Raw genomic sequence first — 16,340 nt, 5'->3', positions numbered from 1 at the left:
CTATATGCTCTGAATCAGTAAAAAAATTATCATAAGAAAAATTCCATCAACTTTTTTTATTCGTAATATCTTAACTTTTAAAAAGACTTTATTATAAAATAGAAAATAATAAATAAAAATATAAAACAAAGTGCTCACCAACCTCATACCAAATATATATAGTATATATCTTTAAAAAAAACTTACATAAGAAGTAAAAAAATTAATAATTTGACTAAAAAGATATTTTTTCAAATAAAAAATAAGAAAACCATAATAAAATATCAATTTAATGAGTAATTTAAAAAAGGAAAAAGAGGGAAAAAACACTTCTTTTTTGTGATTAAATAGAGGGAGACACAATGAGATTATTCACATAGTTTCTTGCTTCGAAAAAACTTCTCTCCCCATTATCACTTTCTCTGCTACTTGTTTGTGTTCCATTTCCTCAACAATGGCCAACAATAACAACAACAACGCTGCTTTCAACTTTGCTGCACTTTCTTCTGGTATATCAATGTTCTTGTCTCTTAATAATGTCTCTATATTTCATCAATTTGTTTTTTCTCTAATGTTTTTTTGTTGTGTAAATTTTTATTTATTGAATTTTGATGTATTTATTTATTTCTTTTGCAGCTCTTAATGGTGGTGCCAAAAGTGATGAGTTTGTTGACGCTAAGAAGGTTTGAATGTCTCTTCTTTTTTTTACGATTTTGTTTTGTATTTGCTTCAATTATGTATACCCTTAATATTTTAAAAACAAATCATGGTTTAATGTTATCTTAAATGTTTTAATCAAACTCTTAATTTCATTATTAATTTATAATTTTGAAGTTTTTGCTTTGAGTTGATCAATTACTCATTTTTTATTTTTTCATTGTGCTTCAATTATAGACGATGATTTTTTGAAAAGTTTAATGGTATCTAAAATTTTTTAATCAAACCCTTAATTTGATCATCAATTTTTATTTTTTTTGGAATTTTGTTTTGATGATTGGTTTGGTTTATAATTTATCAAGTAAATTTTTTTTTTTTTTTCCGATTTGAATTTGGTTGCCTCAATTTTTTGGTTGATGATTGGTTTAAGTTGCTCAATTATTCAACTTGATTATTTACTTCAACTAATTACACTTTTTTCTCTTATTTATTTATTTATTTGTAAAATTTCATGCACTACTACTGTTCTAATTTGTTTTAATTGAACCCTGAATTCGATTATCATTTATTTTTTGGGGTTTTGCTTCAATTTTTTTTTCAAGTTTCACGTTTTATTGTGATCTATTATTCTTTAATAATTAAACCTTGAGTTTGAATGTCAATTTTTATGTTTACGATTTTTTATGTTTTATGATGGGATTTAGTTGTTGAATTACTCAATTTGTTTCGTTCCTTCTACTAAAATTATAAACCCTTATATATATATATATATATATATATATATATATATATATATATATATATATATATATATATATATATATATATATATATATATATATATATATATTGTAATTTCCATGCTTTATATTATTTTCATCATCTGTATTTTAATTGATGCTTGATTTTGAATGTAATTTTTTTTTAGGGTTTTTGTTTTGATGATTGGTTTTTGTTACTACTTACCAAGTTGTTTATTTTTTTTTTTCTGGCTGAATTTGTGTGTAGAGCAAGGTAGAGGCCTTTGCTGGAGAGGACTTGACTGAGCTGCCAATTGATTTTATTAACGGTCTTTCCCCCGCTGTCAAGAAACGTGTCGAGGTTCTCCAAGAGATTCAGGTATATTTCCCTAAATCTTATAGTTATTATGATTATGATGCTTCTAAGTTTTTGTTTTCGGCTTAGATTTTGTCTATGTTATTTTATGTTTAATTGAATAATTTATCGCTAGATATGTACCATTTATCATATGTTATATTTTTATCAATCGATTTCGTCACACGTTAAGAGTAATTGAAATCATTTTAGGATAATTTTTTTTGAATAAGCATTTTAGGATAATTTGCTGTTATAGATCTCTTCATGGCAGGCGTAAGAGGCCAATTGTCACATCGTATATAAATCATTTTTACCTTTATAATAAAAGATCTGTCAATTGCTCTTATAGTTTGTTCTGAATCTTCGTTATTTATTTGTTTTTCCATTTATTAACGGCTTTTGACCTTGTTTAATGACTGCACAGGATGAACATGATGAACTGAAGGAAAAGTTTCTCGAGGAGAAAGCGGCTCTTGAAGCCAAATACCAAGTTTTGTTTCAACCATTGTACACCAAGGTATCTCGAGGATTCTCATTATTGATTGTTTAATTACTCACGTTAAAAGTTAATGAATCTGATTTGTACGGGAACATTCAATGTAATATCTTTATCCCTAAATTCGTTTATAAATGAATTCAGCGCTATGAAATTGTGAATGGTATCACTGAAGTGGAAGCGGAAGGGGCTGCAAATGAAACTCCAGCCGATGTAAAAGTGGTAGCAATGGTCACGACAGCTGATACGGCTAAGGCTGAAGGTATATTAACTAGAATTCGACACCTTACACTTTTTATTGTTTCAATTCTCGACTAAAACAATTTTCTTGTGACTTATGTAGAGAAAGGAATTCCTTCGTTTTGGCTCGTTGCTATGAAAAACAATGATATCCTGGCTGAAGAGGTAAGTTGAAAAATGTATTCAATAATTATCTTTATTTACTCTTTAATGCTCGAGTTTTTATATCTATAAATAACTTTTGTAACGATCTTTTCACCTGCTTTATGAATTAGATTACGAACAGTGACGAGGAAGCTCTAAAATTTCTAAAAGATATCAAGTATACTAGGATAGATGCACCCAAAGGATTTAAACTCGAATTTTACTTCGATAAAAATCCATTTTTTTCAAACTCGGTGTTAAAAAAGACATATCAGGTGGTCGAAGAAGACGACCCTATACTAGAGAATGCTATTGGGTAAGTTAGTCTTTTTAACCCGATGCTATATATGTAATCTATTTTTAATAGTTTCTAATCGCGAATAACATTTGCTCGCTGCATTTTTTTACAGGACTGAAATTGATTGGTTCAATGGAAAATGTCTCACTGAGAAGAAGGTTATCAAGAAGAAGGCAAAGATAGAATCTAATAATGCTAAGCCGATTAACAAAACTGAAACCTGTGAAAGTTTCTTTAACTTTTTTGATCCACCAGAGATCCCCGAAAATCACTTGAATATTGGCGAAGAAGCAGTAAGAAAGACAATTTATAAAAAATTATTGCTAAATATAAATGATAAATACTAATTTTGTTTGCAATTTGTTTAAACAGGCTGAGGAACTTCAAAAGGAAATGGAACATGATTATGAAATTGGGTAAGCTCAATAGTTAATACTATGATTTTTATTTTTATTTTTTTGCTTTTTCTAATCTTCATTCTACACTTAAATGAATTTTGATATTTATTTAGGTCTGAGATAAGAGATAAGATCATCCCCCATGCTGTATCATGGTTTACTGGGGAGGCTGCTGTTGGAGAGTTTGACGAGGATGATGACGAAGACGATGACTTGTATGATGAAGACAGTGAAGATGAAGATGACGCTGAAGAGGATAAGGTATAATCTAGTGATTCAAATTGTTGAAATGTTAATTTTAATTATTTTTTTTTGTTTGTTATAAATTTGAAGTTTGAACTCGAATTAACACTTTTTTTTTTCTGCTTGTTCTTTTTTATTAATTTCCTTCGGAATGTTGCTGCAGTCATCAGCACTTAAGGTAAGATATTTTGTCTTTCGTTGAATTTGTTTGCTTGAAACCCTTTAGTTACCGCTATCTTTATGATTATTTAAAAAAAAACTTCTATCGGTTGAAATTATGGGTCCCAGAAAGCCGCGAAAGTTTCATTTTCTTGTAAATTTGGTGGGACCTGAATGAATTTTAACAAATAGAAGAGTGTGAGTTAGAAACAGCCTGTTGCTCGCATTGTTTTTTTTATATTTATTTTCCATGTTGCTCGATATTGCATTCGTGATTTGAATTTTGATTTTATATATTCACAGGTTGGCGAGGTTCAGCAGGGTGAGAGACCAACAGAGTGCAAGCAGCAGTAAAGATGATTATTTTGATGAAGAAGTATTTCAATTTAATGTTGGTTTTCATTGGTGCTGGATTTATTTTTCTCATTTATATCTTTTAGTTTGAATTTTATTTTGAGCTTATTCTCCCATTTTGGCATTGTTTTGGAGAAATGTGGTTATATAGTTTGGGGATGTATTTGTTTTTTGCTACAATAATTCTGGATACTTAATGTTTTTGACAATGTTTTGTCCCCTGTATTACGAATTTTATGGTAAATTATAATTACCATTTACCAATTTATTTCAACAAGTTTTTTCATTTAATTATCGGTGCATGTTTGGATTGTGTGTTTTATTATTTTGTATTACGTTTTAATCGTAAAAATCTATGGTATATGTTAGGTATGAGTAAGAGTTAGATTTTGAATGGAAACGTATATGTTGAGGGACTCATGTACTTCAATTTCTTAGTTTTGAGTTAAGAAGTCTTGTCAAATTTTATTAGATTGGGAGATTGTTAGTAAGTGTTAAGAATTATGGAATCATAGGGATGAAGATCATAAATGTAAGCAAGGTATAGAGTATAGGAGTATCCGTGAAGAAAATACTCTTAAGAATTCATATTGAATGAATATAGATTGATAAAAGAATGAGTAAAATATACAATGGAGTGGCTTATTTATAGAGCTAATTGAAGTAACTAACTCTCTAACCAACTTTCTAATCTTCTAACCAACTTGGTAACTTATCAACTAACTCGTTGATTAACAAACTGTAACTATCTATATTCTTAACAGCCTCCCTCAAACTCAACATCGGGAAATTTACCAATTTGAGTTTGAAGTACAATCATTCTAAACATTTATTGTGTGTGAAAAAAATGAAATCGAAAATTGCATTGATGCAAACATCATGATTTCCAAGTTCTTAATATCACAAGCAACCAACTAGTTGAACAAACTTTAAGCCCAAAATTTAGCTCCTTTAGCAAAATCAACACAAGGCTTTATTTAAGAATCTCTGTTATCAATGTATTACCACTAATGCTGCAAGGTCCAAGGAAGCTCTCCAAAATATTGTATTGTATCAATATGCCATAAAAAAAATGATTCATCTCAAACCACTATGACAACTAGGGATGTCAATTTGCAACCGTCAGAGCAGATCCCCGCGGGGATTGCCCCGTTTGAAGCTCTAAAAACAGGGATTTTTTCCTCGTGGGGACGGAGATGGAGGCAAAAACTCTCCCGCCTGGTTGGTCGAGTGGTGTTGGCTTGGGCCCTTGGAGTATGCTCCTCTCAAGGTCTCAGGTTCGATTCCCACTGGTGCCAATTTCGGTGGGCTAAGTCCATACAGAGCAAAAAAAAACTCTGGCTTTAAATGGGGCCCCCGCAAGTGGGCGGTGGGATTGGTCCCCTTGGATTAGTCGGTCCTAAGACCGGATACCAAGTTTTCAAAAAAAAAAAAAAAAACTCTCCCGCCGACACTTTCGGGGCGGGGATCGAGGACGAAGCATCTGTTCCCGTGGATTCTCCGAATGAGTTGACAGTCGAGGGGACTTGAAACCCCAACCAATAATACACTTCAGAATGCAATAAAATGAGTTTTCTCATATGCTGCAATTGCGACGATTAGTAGCAAATAAGCCAATACTGTAATAGAGTGAAGCAAAGGCCTTATAGTAGCAGGGATAGAATCAATGCAACTTCCATTGTTATACAAAGAGAGAAAAAACCCACCTTGGAAATTGTACATCCATTCTCTAAACTTCTAGTAAATCGACATAAATTGCAGACTCATATCTATTTGTCAATCAACTACTATAAGCTTCTAGCAACATTAAGACTCATGTTCAATCAGCAAGAATGAATAGGTAAATTGGAGCACAAACTAACATATATACCATAAGGATTTGATGTACTTCTATATTGTAATAGCCTCCCTCAAACTCATTGAAATTCTATTCTCGGTATGACAAATGTCTTACACGATGTCTGGGACAACTGTGTATATTGTCAGATGTCTCAGACAACTGGTTCGCAACGTAATAATACTGAAGTAAATAATGAAAACAATAAACGACACACGATATTGTTAATCCAGTTCGGTGAAATTACACCTACTTTGGGGAATACCAATCCAGGAAAGGAAATTCACTATTCGTAATTCTTAGCCTACCGTTCTTATATGAATAACCCCTTATTCAAAGCCTACTACTAAAACTACCCGATGACTTTCTACCTAAGAGCTTACTCCCCCTAGATATGAGAACCTACTCACCTTCCTCTCACCACTAGTCATAAGTGATGGAACTTCTTCTTTGTCGTTTACAAATAATGTTGAATAAACATTAAACAAAAACCTAGCAACTAAACCTTGGCACCTATGCTTTAGAGGCTGGTACAATCCTTGCACAGTGGATACAAGGTCTTTGACTCACAATCTTCAGTTATTGCAGTGCTTGAAAACATATGCTTGAGTCTCTATTTATAGGCATGCTCCTCTTTTTGATTTGTAGATTTGTTTGCGATGTATGCTAATAGGGATTTTAGTTTAAAAAAAACTTTGCTTTAAACTTGCTTCATAAGATAAAAGATTCGAGTTAATCTTTCTGCATCTCCTCTTGATTGTAGAGATCGTGAGATGCAACATGCAAGCTCATATGATTTAGTTTTAAAACAAACTTTGTTTCAAAACTTCATTCATAAGATAAAAAATTTAATATTATCCTTTATAAAAGTTAGTTATGATCCCGAATCATTACAAACACATAGGCTCGATAACAAACTTTATTATCTTACCATTAAACAGCTGGCCATCATAAATTCGCGCATGTAATATACTTTAGAGAGAATCGCGCGCTTGGACAAGCTTTAAGTTCTTCAGCCTGCTGTACTGGGGCAAGATGTCCTACACCATTGTTTGGGACATCATGTTTTAACATGTTGCACGTACACGTTCTATGCCCATTTATAAGATGTCTGACACATCTTGTTCAACATGTTGCACCTGCACATCTTGTTCTTGCACACGTTGTTTTAGCTTTATAATGCAGTCAATCTCATAAGAACTACACTTATATTAAGAGAATTCTTAGTATGAGTTTGGAAAACAAATACCAAACAGAAAATGACAAGAACATCATCAATTGCAACTTCCAGAATTATAGAGACTGCATCAGCATTCTCCTCCTTAGCTGCAGAAAATTAATCAAGCTAGCAACTCCTAAATAATTGAACCTCAAGAACTTCCAAATACTCGTCAATTTCAAAAAAACAGAACAAGGGCCTTGCTATTTGGTTTCTTTCTTGCAAATTCCACATTACAACAGCCAGTCAAACAAAATTGAGTAAAAATAGAGAATAATGTGCACTGCTATATTCCTCAAATTATTGCACTGCTATTTATCTAAAATTGCATGCTTGAAGCCAAGTAACAAGATCCATAACCAACAACCATATTTCCAAACGAAATTACTAAGTCCAAAGATCATCATTGCAAGAGGTATACACTCAGATTCTAAAATAGATGCAATGAATAAAAACCTCCAAAACCATAATGATGAATAAAGGAAATCTCAGAACACCAAAAAAACCATCAAAATGAGAGGAATACCAGAAATTACAGAATTCAACTTTCCTCCGAGATCGAATACAATAATTGCACTATATGTTTCGCCTTCTTTGTGAGATTGAGGTTCGTGGCAAAGAATTTCTCCGTAATCATCGAGAACCTTCGCAACGGAAAGGGGCTTGACGACTACACCGCCGGGATTGAAAACAGTGATGCATAAACCACAATGGTGAGAAAAGAAAGTGATGTTCTCCGACGAACATAATAGCAAATCAGAAAGCAGCTCACCTTTCTTGCCGTTCTGATCTTGATCTTGTGAGAATTGGACGTTGCCGTCGTTTTTACGCTTGAACTTGATCTGAAAAGAAAACGCCTTAACACTGGATTGATTCGGCAGTTTCAGGCTAACTTCAATAGATTTAGTTTCGAAATTCTTCGATTGCTTGTCTTCTTCCGAAGCGGTGATAGTGAAATTGACATCGCTGCAGCAAGAATCACCAAGAAAACAAATAATCTCCCCAATCTTGATAGAGAAAACATCAGAATATAGAACGAATAGAAACCGGAATGATTGGACTTGCAAACTGCCAAAAAGGATTGAATATTGCGAAGTTGAAGATTCGAGTAGAAGTGCTGAGAATTGTAACTGTTGGGGTTTATTGCAATTTAAGTCCCACATTGCTAATGAAAGAAAAAGGTCAAGGGAATTATATTTGAGAAGTCCCACATTGCTTAGAAAAGTGAAGAGTGGGGGAACTCAATGCTATATATAGAGACATCAAGTTCCTTGTTTTACTGCACCAGTAAGTAACACTTTAAGTTCATATCTGACTTTTTTGTTTTTCTCTAGTACTCTTTTATTAGAGTGTTGTGAAATGTATTTAGGTATTTGCTTTGGAGAGTGTGGGTGTACTGGGGGCCATGGGAAGGTTGGGGGTAGTCTATGTGTTGTAATAATTTTCACATAGTGATATTCTCTTGTTGTTGATTTTGACAACGGATCTGATACCAATGTTGGGTTTCAAATGTGAGTGGTTAAGTCTCACATAGATTATGTATGGGAGGAATGTTGGATTTATAAGAGGGATGACTCATTAACCTAATGCCTTAAGGTTTTGAATGGAGATGTGGTGTCTCCCCCTCTCTTGCGGTCCTGAAGCATTGACCCATTGTTTTTCCCGAGCTTCCGAGACTCCCCAACAAGTGGTATCATAGTCGTGGTTCGGCTTGGTGGGGGGAGCGGAAGGGCATCCTGGTATTGGATCAACTATAGGACGTGGGAACTCACACTTGGGGGTAGAATGTTGGGTTTCAAGTGTGAGAGGTTAAGTTCCACATCGACTATATGTGGGAAGAATGTTGGATTTATAAGAGATATGACCCATTAACCTAATGCCTTAAGGTTTTGGGTGGAGATGTGGTGTCTCCCTCTCTTGTGGTCCTAGAGCATTAGCCCATTTTTTCTCCCGAGCTCCCAGGACTCCCCAACAGTAACATCATCGGATTCATCTTCTTCATAATTTTCAGAACCGTAAGCGGAAGCGCAATCTTCATCTTCATCCCTCGGCTATCGCTATGATACCATGTTAAGAATCATGGAATCATAGGGATGAAGATCATAGATGTAATCAAGCTAGAGAGCATAAGAGTTTTCATGAGGAAAATACTCATAAGAATTCATATTGAATGAATATAGATTGATAAAAGAATGAGTAAAATGTACAATGGAGTGACTTATTTATAGAGCTAATTGGAGTAACTAACTCCCTAACTAACTTTCTAATCTTCTAACCAAGTTGGTAACTTATCAACTAACTCGTTGATTAACTAACTACCTATATTCTTAACAATAAGTTCGAGTAACAATTCCACATTGAATCTTAAAGTGAATGTCATTGTGTGAGGAGATTCAACCAAAGAGGGGTTAGATGATATGATGCGGTCGCTTCTAGCTTAATCAAGGTTTTGGGTTCGCTCACTGACTTGGGCATACATCAACGTTAAACCTCTTATAAGAGTTTGCCGCCCATTTGGATCCTACAAGGCTCGAGATTAGTTTATGCATTTGCGCGTAGATGATACTTGTTTACGCAAAAAAAAACCATGCATTGAGGCGACGATGATCAACGGAAAGATTTTGTTTAGGGTCTCCGCTTACACGTTCTTCGTCACTAAACCCCAAGACTGGCTTTTTATTTCCTCCTCGCTGAGGGGCCTTACTTTTCTCCACTAATAGCATTTCAGCTGATAGTGCGATACTTAAAACTCAATTGTGGTCAGAGAATATGCGAGACACACAAAACAAAGAGTTTTGCCGATGGTTCAGAATGATGTAAAAATTATTAGACAAGCATTGGACAAAACGGAAGAGAAAGAGCAATATTTAATGACTTACGTCTCTAAACAAGAGCGTAAAAAAATAATAAGCAAACTAGAAGTGCTAGTATACCTTACCACATCGGATCTAAGGGTGTTCCTCTATATCATTTATCATTATGATGCTTTTTTCGCTTCTGGATAAGGTGTAGTCCCCCTTGTACATATTTATTTTTCTATTTTTACTATACTTCCTCCGGTCCTTTTTTCGCTTTTGGATAATGTCTAGTCCCCCCGCCCCTCCCTTCTATTTTTATTATAATCCCTCCGGTCCTTTTTCGATTTTTATTATAGTCCCCCCTTGTACATATTGTATTTAGTTTATATTCTAGACCAAATACATTTTTTATTCAATGAATCTAAAAAATTGATTGTTTCTTGTATAAAAAAAAAAGACCGGATGGAGTAATATTTATGAGATATAGGCATGAGGTGGGAACGACCAGGGGTATCAACATCGTTGGGATGTCAAGTTTTTCCTTGATATCTATATGCTCATCATTCCGTAAAAAAAAATTTCCATCAACTTTTTTTATTCTTAATATCTCAACTTTTTAAAAAAAAACTTTATTATAATATAGAAAAATAATAAATAAAAATATCAAAGCAAGTGCTCACCAACCTCATACCAAATATATACTATATATCTTTAAAAAAAACTTACATAAGAAGTAAAAAAATTAATAATTTGACTAAAAAGATATTTTTTTCAAATAAAAAATAAGAAAACCATAATAAAAATATTAATTTAATGAATAAATTAAAAAAGGAAAAAGAGGGAAAAAAAACACTTTTTTTTGTGTTTAAATAGAGGGAGACACGATGAGATTATTCACATAGTTGCTTGCTTCCAAAAAACTTCTCTCCCCATTTTCACTTTCTCTGCTACTTGTTTGTGTTCCATTTCCTCAACAATGACCAACAATAACAACAACGTTGATTTCAACTTTGCTGCACTTTCTTCTGGTATATCAATGTTCTTTGTCTCTTAATAATGTCTCTATATGTTTCATCAAATTTGTTTTTTCTCTAATATTTTTTTGTTGTGTAATTTTTTATTTATTGAATTTTGATGTGTTTATTTATTTCTTTGCAGCTCTTAATGGCGGTACAAGAAGTGATGAGTTTGTTAAGGCTGTGAAGGTTTGAATATCTCTTCTTTTGTTTACTCAATTTTGGTTGTTTTTTTCGTTTTGCTTCAATTATGTGTACATTTAATTTTCTTTTTGAAAATTGTCATGGTTTGATGTTATCTTAAATGTTTTAATCAAACTCTTAATCTCATTATCAATTTATAATTTTTAAGTTTTTATTCTGATTTGATCAATTACTTATTTTTTTATTTTCTCATTGTGCTTCAATTATAGACCATGATTTTTTCTTAAGTTTAATGGTTTAATGTTATCTAAAATGTTTTAATCAAACCCTTAATTTGATCATCAAATTTTATTTTTATGTTTTGGGATTTTGTTTTGATGATTGGTTTGATTTAAAATTTATCAAGTAATTTTTTTTGTTTCGATTTGAATTTGGTTGCCTCATTTTTTTGGTTGATGATTGGTTTTAGTTGCTCCATTACTCAACTTGTTTTGCTCATTTTACTTCAACTAATTACCTCTTTTTTTTTGTAAAATTTCATACACTACTAACTGTGATTTAATTTGTTTTATTGAACCCTGAATTTGATTATGATTTATTGAGGATCTATTATTCTTTAATTGAATCTTCATTTTGAATGTCAACTTTTATGTTTAGAGTTTTTTATGTTTAATGATGTGATTTAGTTGCTCAATTACTCAAATTGTTTTGTTCCTTCTGCTTCAATTATAAACCCTTATTTTAGTTTTTTTACTTTTAGGGTTTTTGTTTTGATGACTGGTTTGAATTATTACTTATCAAGTTGTTTATTTTTTTTCCGGTTGGATTTGTGTGTAGAGCAAGCAAGAGGCCTTTGCTAGAGAGGAATTGACTGAGCTGCCAATTGATTTCCTCGATGGTCTTTCCCCAGCTGTCAAGAAGCGTGTCGAGGTTCTCCAAGAGATTCAGGTATATTTCCCTAAATCTTTTAGTTATTATGATTATAATGCTTCGAAGTTTTTTTTTTCGGTTTAGATTTTTCTTGTGTTATGTTATGTTTAATTGAATAATTTATTGCTTGATCTATACCATTTATCGTATGCTATATTTTTATCAATCGATTTTGTCACACGGTAAGAGTTATTGAAATCATTTTAGGATAATTTGTTGTTATAGATCTCGCCATGCCAGGCGTAAGAGGCCAATCGTCACATCGTATTAAATCATTTTAACCCTTATAATAATAGATCTGTTAATTGCTCTGAATCTTCGTTATTAATTTGTTTTTCCATTTATTATCGGCATCTGAACTTGTTTAATGATTGCACAGGATGAACATGATGAATTGAAGGAAAAGTTTTTCGAGGAGAAAGCGGCTCTTGAAGCCAAATACCAAGTTTTGTTTCAACCATTGTACACCAAGGTATCTCGAGGATTCTCATTATTGATTGTTCAATTACTCCCGTTGAATGGGAACATTCAATGTAATATCTTTATCACTAAATTTGTTTATAAATGAACGTAGCGCTATGAAATTGTGAATGGTATTACTGAAGTCGAAGGGGCAGCAAATGAAACTCCCGCCGATGCAGAACTGGTAGCAATGGGCACGGCAGCTGATACGGCTAAGGATGAAGGTATATTAACTAGAATTCGACACCTTACACTTTTTATTGTATCGACTCTCGACTAAAACAATTTTCTTGTGACTTATGTAGAGAAAGGAATTCCTTCGTTTTGGCTCGTTGCTATGAAAAACAATGATATCCTGGCTGAAGTGGTAAGTTGAAAAATGTATTCAATAATTATCTTTATTTACTCTTTAATGCTCGAGTTTTTATATCTATAAATAACTTTTGTAACGATCTTTTCACCTGCTTTATGAATTAGATTACGAACAGTGACGAGGAAGCTCTAAAATTTCTAAAAGATATCAAGTATACTAGGATAGATGCACCCAAAGGATTTAAACTCGAATTTTACTTCGATAAAAATCCATTTTTTTCAAACTCGGTGTTAAAAAAGACATATCAGGTGGTCGAAGAAGAAGACCTTATACTAGAGAATGCTATTGGGTAAGTTAGTCTTTTTAACCCGATGCTATATATGTAATCTATTTTTAATAGTTTCTAATCGCGAATAACATTTGCTCGCTGCATTTTTTTACAGGACTGAAATTGATTGGCTCACTGAGAAGAAGGTTATCAAGAAGAAGGCAAGGATAGGATCTAATAGTGCTAAGCCGATTAACAAAATTGAAACCTGTGAAAGTTTCTTTAACTTTTTTGATCCACCAGAGATCCCCGAAAATCACTTGAATATTGGCGAAGAAGCGGTACGAAAGACAATTTATTAAAAATTATTGCTAAATATAAATGTTAAATACTAATTTTGTTTTCAATTTGTTTAAACAGGTTAAGGAACTTCAAAAGGAAATGGAACATGATTATGAAATTGGGTAAGCTCAATAGTTAATACTATGATTTTTATTTTTATTTTTTTGCATTTTCTAATCTTCATTCTACACTGAAATGAATTTTGATATTTATTTAGGTCTGAGATAAGAGACAAGATCATCCCCCATGCTGTATCATGGTTTACTGGGAAGGCTGCTGTTGGAGAGTTTGAGGAGGAGGATGACGAAGACGATGACTTGTATGATGAAGACAGTGAAGAGGACGGTGATGATGAAGAGGACAAGGTATAATCTAGTGATTCGAATTGTTGAAATGTTAATTTTAATTCTTTGTTGTTTGTTATAATTTTGAAGTTTGAACTCGAGTTAACACTTTTTTTTTTCGCTTGTCCTTTTTTATTAATTTCCTTCGGAATGTTGCTACAGTCATCAACACTTAAGGTAAGATATTTTATCGTTCGCTGAATTTGTTTGCTTGACACATTTAGTTACCGTTGTTTTTATGATAAAAAAAAAAGAAAAAACTCTTTTATTGGTTGAAATTACGGGTCCCACAAAATCATGCAAGCTTTATTTTTAAGTAAATTTGGTGGGACGTGAATGAATTTTAACAAATAGAAGAGTGTGTGTTAGAAACAGCCTGTTGCTCGCATGATTCTTTTCTATATTTATTTTCCATGTCGCTCAATATTGCATCCGTGATTTGAATTTTCTATTTTTATATTCGCAGGTTGGCGGTGAGAAACCAGCAGAATGCAAGCAACCATAAAGATGATTGTTTTTATGAAGAAGTTGATTTCAATTTGATGTTGGTTTTCGTTGGTGCTAGATTTATTGTTCTCCGTTATATCTTTTAGTTTGAATTTTATTTTGAGCACATTCTCCCATTTTTGCCATTGTTTTGGAGAAATGTGGATTTATAGTTTGGGGATGTATTAGGTTTTTGCTACAATAATTTTGGATACTTTATTTTCTTGACAATATTTGGTTACCCATATTATGAATTTTATGGTAAATTATGATTACCATTTACCAATTTATTTCAACAAGTATTTTCATTTAATTATCTGTGCATGTTTTGGATTGTGTGTTTTATTATTTTGTATTATGTTTTGATTGTGAAAATCTATTGTATATATTAGGTGTGAGTAAGAGTTATATTTTTAATGGAAACCTATATGTTGATCAATATATTGTTTACGCTAAAATCATCGTGTGTTGAGTCTGATCAACTCAGTATCGTTTATGTTAGGCAGGGTATTATGGTTGAGAACCGAAGTGGACCAAGGAGGTTAAGTAGTAAGAACTTGCTAGTAGCGCGAGTTCGGAAGGAAGAATAAACGAAAATCTTAATAAGCGGATGTTGGAGCTGCAACAGTCGATGTCACAGGAGTAAGTGGTGAAAAACCAACCGGTGGTGCTGAGAATTGGAAACTAATAAGTGACTTAGTACTAGCAGTAAGAGGTACGTCTCAAGATGTTCGAACCAGACATGCTCAGTTGATGGTAACGTGCGTAAGAATTCAAGGGACTCTGGAGAAACGGAAATCCCAGTAGCAACATAAGCTTTGACCGGAGTAGAACCAAGACTAGGTATAGAAGTAAGATACTTGGATGATTGTTTTATGTCCGAATTGGGCAAAGAAACAGATGGTGGAATTATGAGGACTGAGCACAGTTAAATGAAGTGCGCATTTAGCGAGTAGTATCCAACTGACATATATGTGTCATCTGAATCTTTCCAAATCTAAGAGTGACCACACATTCTTTTGAACCTAGTTGTCAGAAGCACATTGATTCAAGTAAGACGTAACCATGGTAAGTGAACCAAAACTTTCCCAAATATGTTCAAACCTTCATTGTAGCCAAGTAATTCGTTTCAGTGTCGTAGACCAATCAACTACGCCTAAAGAGAAAGTCGAAGTAGAACACCTATATTCCATTATTTGCCCAATGTCAACTTGTTGTACTGTTCATATAGAATGCTACCATTAGACGCCCTCAATAAAATAAATGCATCGTCTTAGTTCGTAATCTGTAATCATACCAAACCATTAGAAATCCAGCTTTGCTTAAGAATAACGATTTGGATTCCCTTCTAATAATATAAGCCACATAGGTCAGTCTATTAATTATTGTCATTAGCTTGTCCAAAACAAGTAACCCATTCCTGTATCCAAAAGCTTTCAGTCGATAGCCCATCAGAGCCAGTTAAGCCTTTCTGTGAGACTTGTCAGCTAAACCAGAATGAGAATCAAGTTTCCTAGTTCGATAGAATTTTCGGATGTTTAAAAGTATAAATTCACCCCTGATATCAAGACTCAATGTGTTTCTAAATCAATTATCTATCCATCCATGTGACCACTAATTCAGCTTAAGTCGTCGAATGAAGCAATGCTAGAATCGTTAGAGCAATCAAACTGATATTATAGAGCGTCATCCTTGAATATCTATCATAAAGCCTTTCAGTACATTGCTAATGACCAAATCAAATATATATATATATAAATCCTAGATAGTTGTGGAATTGCTTATCTAAACCTTAATCCACAAACCAATGAAAACCTTTCATTTAGCCACATCATCCACTTACATCCATTTAATGTGAGGTAATATATATATATAAATCCTAGATAGTTGTGGAATTGTCTATCTAAACTCTAATCCACAAACCAATGAAAACCTTTCATTTAGCCACATCATCCACTTACATCCATTTAATGTGAGGTAATAATTGTAATTATTATTATTATTATTTTTGGGTATTACTCATTTTAAATTTTTTTGTTCATTTTATTATTTTGTGTATTTTATTGTCTTTTTTTCAAAAAAGTTAATGTTTTTGCTAATAATCTTTTGTCCAAT

The 16,340-nt window shown here is 32.8% G+C and overlaps 2 protein-coding genes across 2 annotated transcripts; both read left to right on the top strand.

Annotated features, from left to right (window-relative positions):
- The first annotated feature begins 433 nt into the window (after positions 1-433).
- On the top strand, positions 434-4,218 carry LOC123886066 (nucleosome assembly protein 1;2-like). Its single transcript, XM_045935406.1, has 12 exons — positions 434-488; positions 616-662; positions 1,645-1,755; positions 2,159-2,251; positions 2,375-2,492; positions 2,574-2,635; positions 2,746-2,930; positions 3,025-3,205; positions 3,285-3,328; positions 3,424-3,571; positions 3,717-3,731; positions 4,016-4,218. The coding sequence occupies exons 1-12, from the start codon at positions 434-436 to the stop codon at positions 4,064-4,066; spliced, it is 1,110 nt and encodes a 369-aa protein (XP_045791362.1). The 3' UTR covers positions 4,067-4,218.
- Positions 4,219-10,896: 6,678 nt separating this feature from the next.
- Positions 10,897-14,244, top strand: LOC123886065 (nucleosome assembly protein 1;2-like). The gene is made up of 11 exons (XM_045935404.1): positions 10,897-10,948; positions 11,079-11,125; positions 11,918-12,028; positions 12,390-12,482; positions 12,585-12,696; positions 12,778-12,839; positions 12,950-13,134; positions 13,229-13,394; positions 13,474-13,517; positions 13,613-13,760; positions 14,206-14,244. The coding sequence occupies exons 1-11, from the start codon at positions 10,897-10,899 to the stop codon at positions 14,242-14,244; spliced, it is 1,059 nt and encodes a 352-aa protein (XP_045791360.1).
- The last annotated feature ends 2,096 nt before the right edge of the window (positions 14,245-16,340 follow it).

This window comes from Trifolium pratense, linkage group LG5, assembly GCF_020283565.1.
Source record: "Trifolium pratense cultivar HEN17-A07 linkage group LG5, ARS_RC_1.1, whole genome shotgun sequence".
In the NCBI taxonomy this organism is placed as follows: Eukaryota; Viridiplantae; Streptophyta; class Magnoliopsida; order Fabales; family Fabaceae; genus Trifolium; species Trifolium pratense.
The sequence above is the reverse complement of the archived record's forward strand: the minus strand, read 5'-3'. Positions and strand labels throughout refer to the sequence as shown.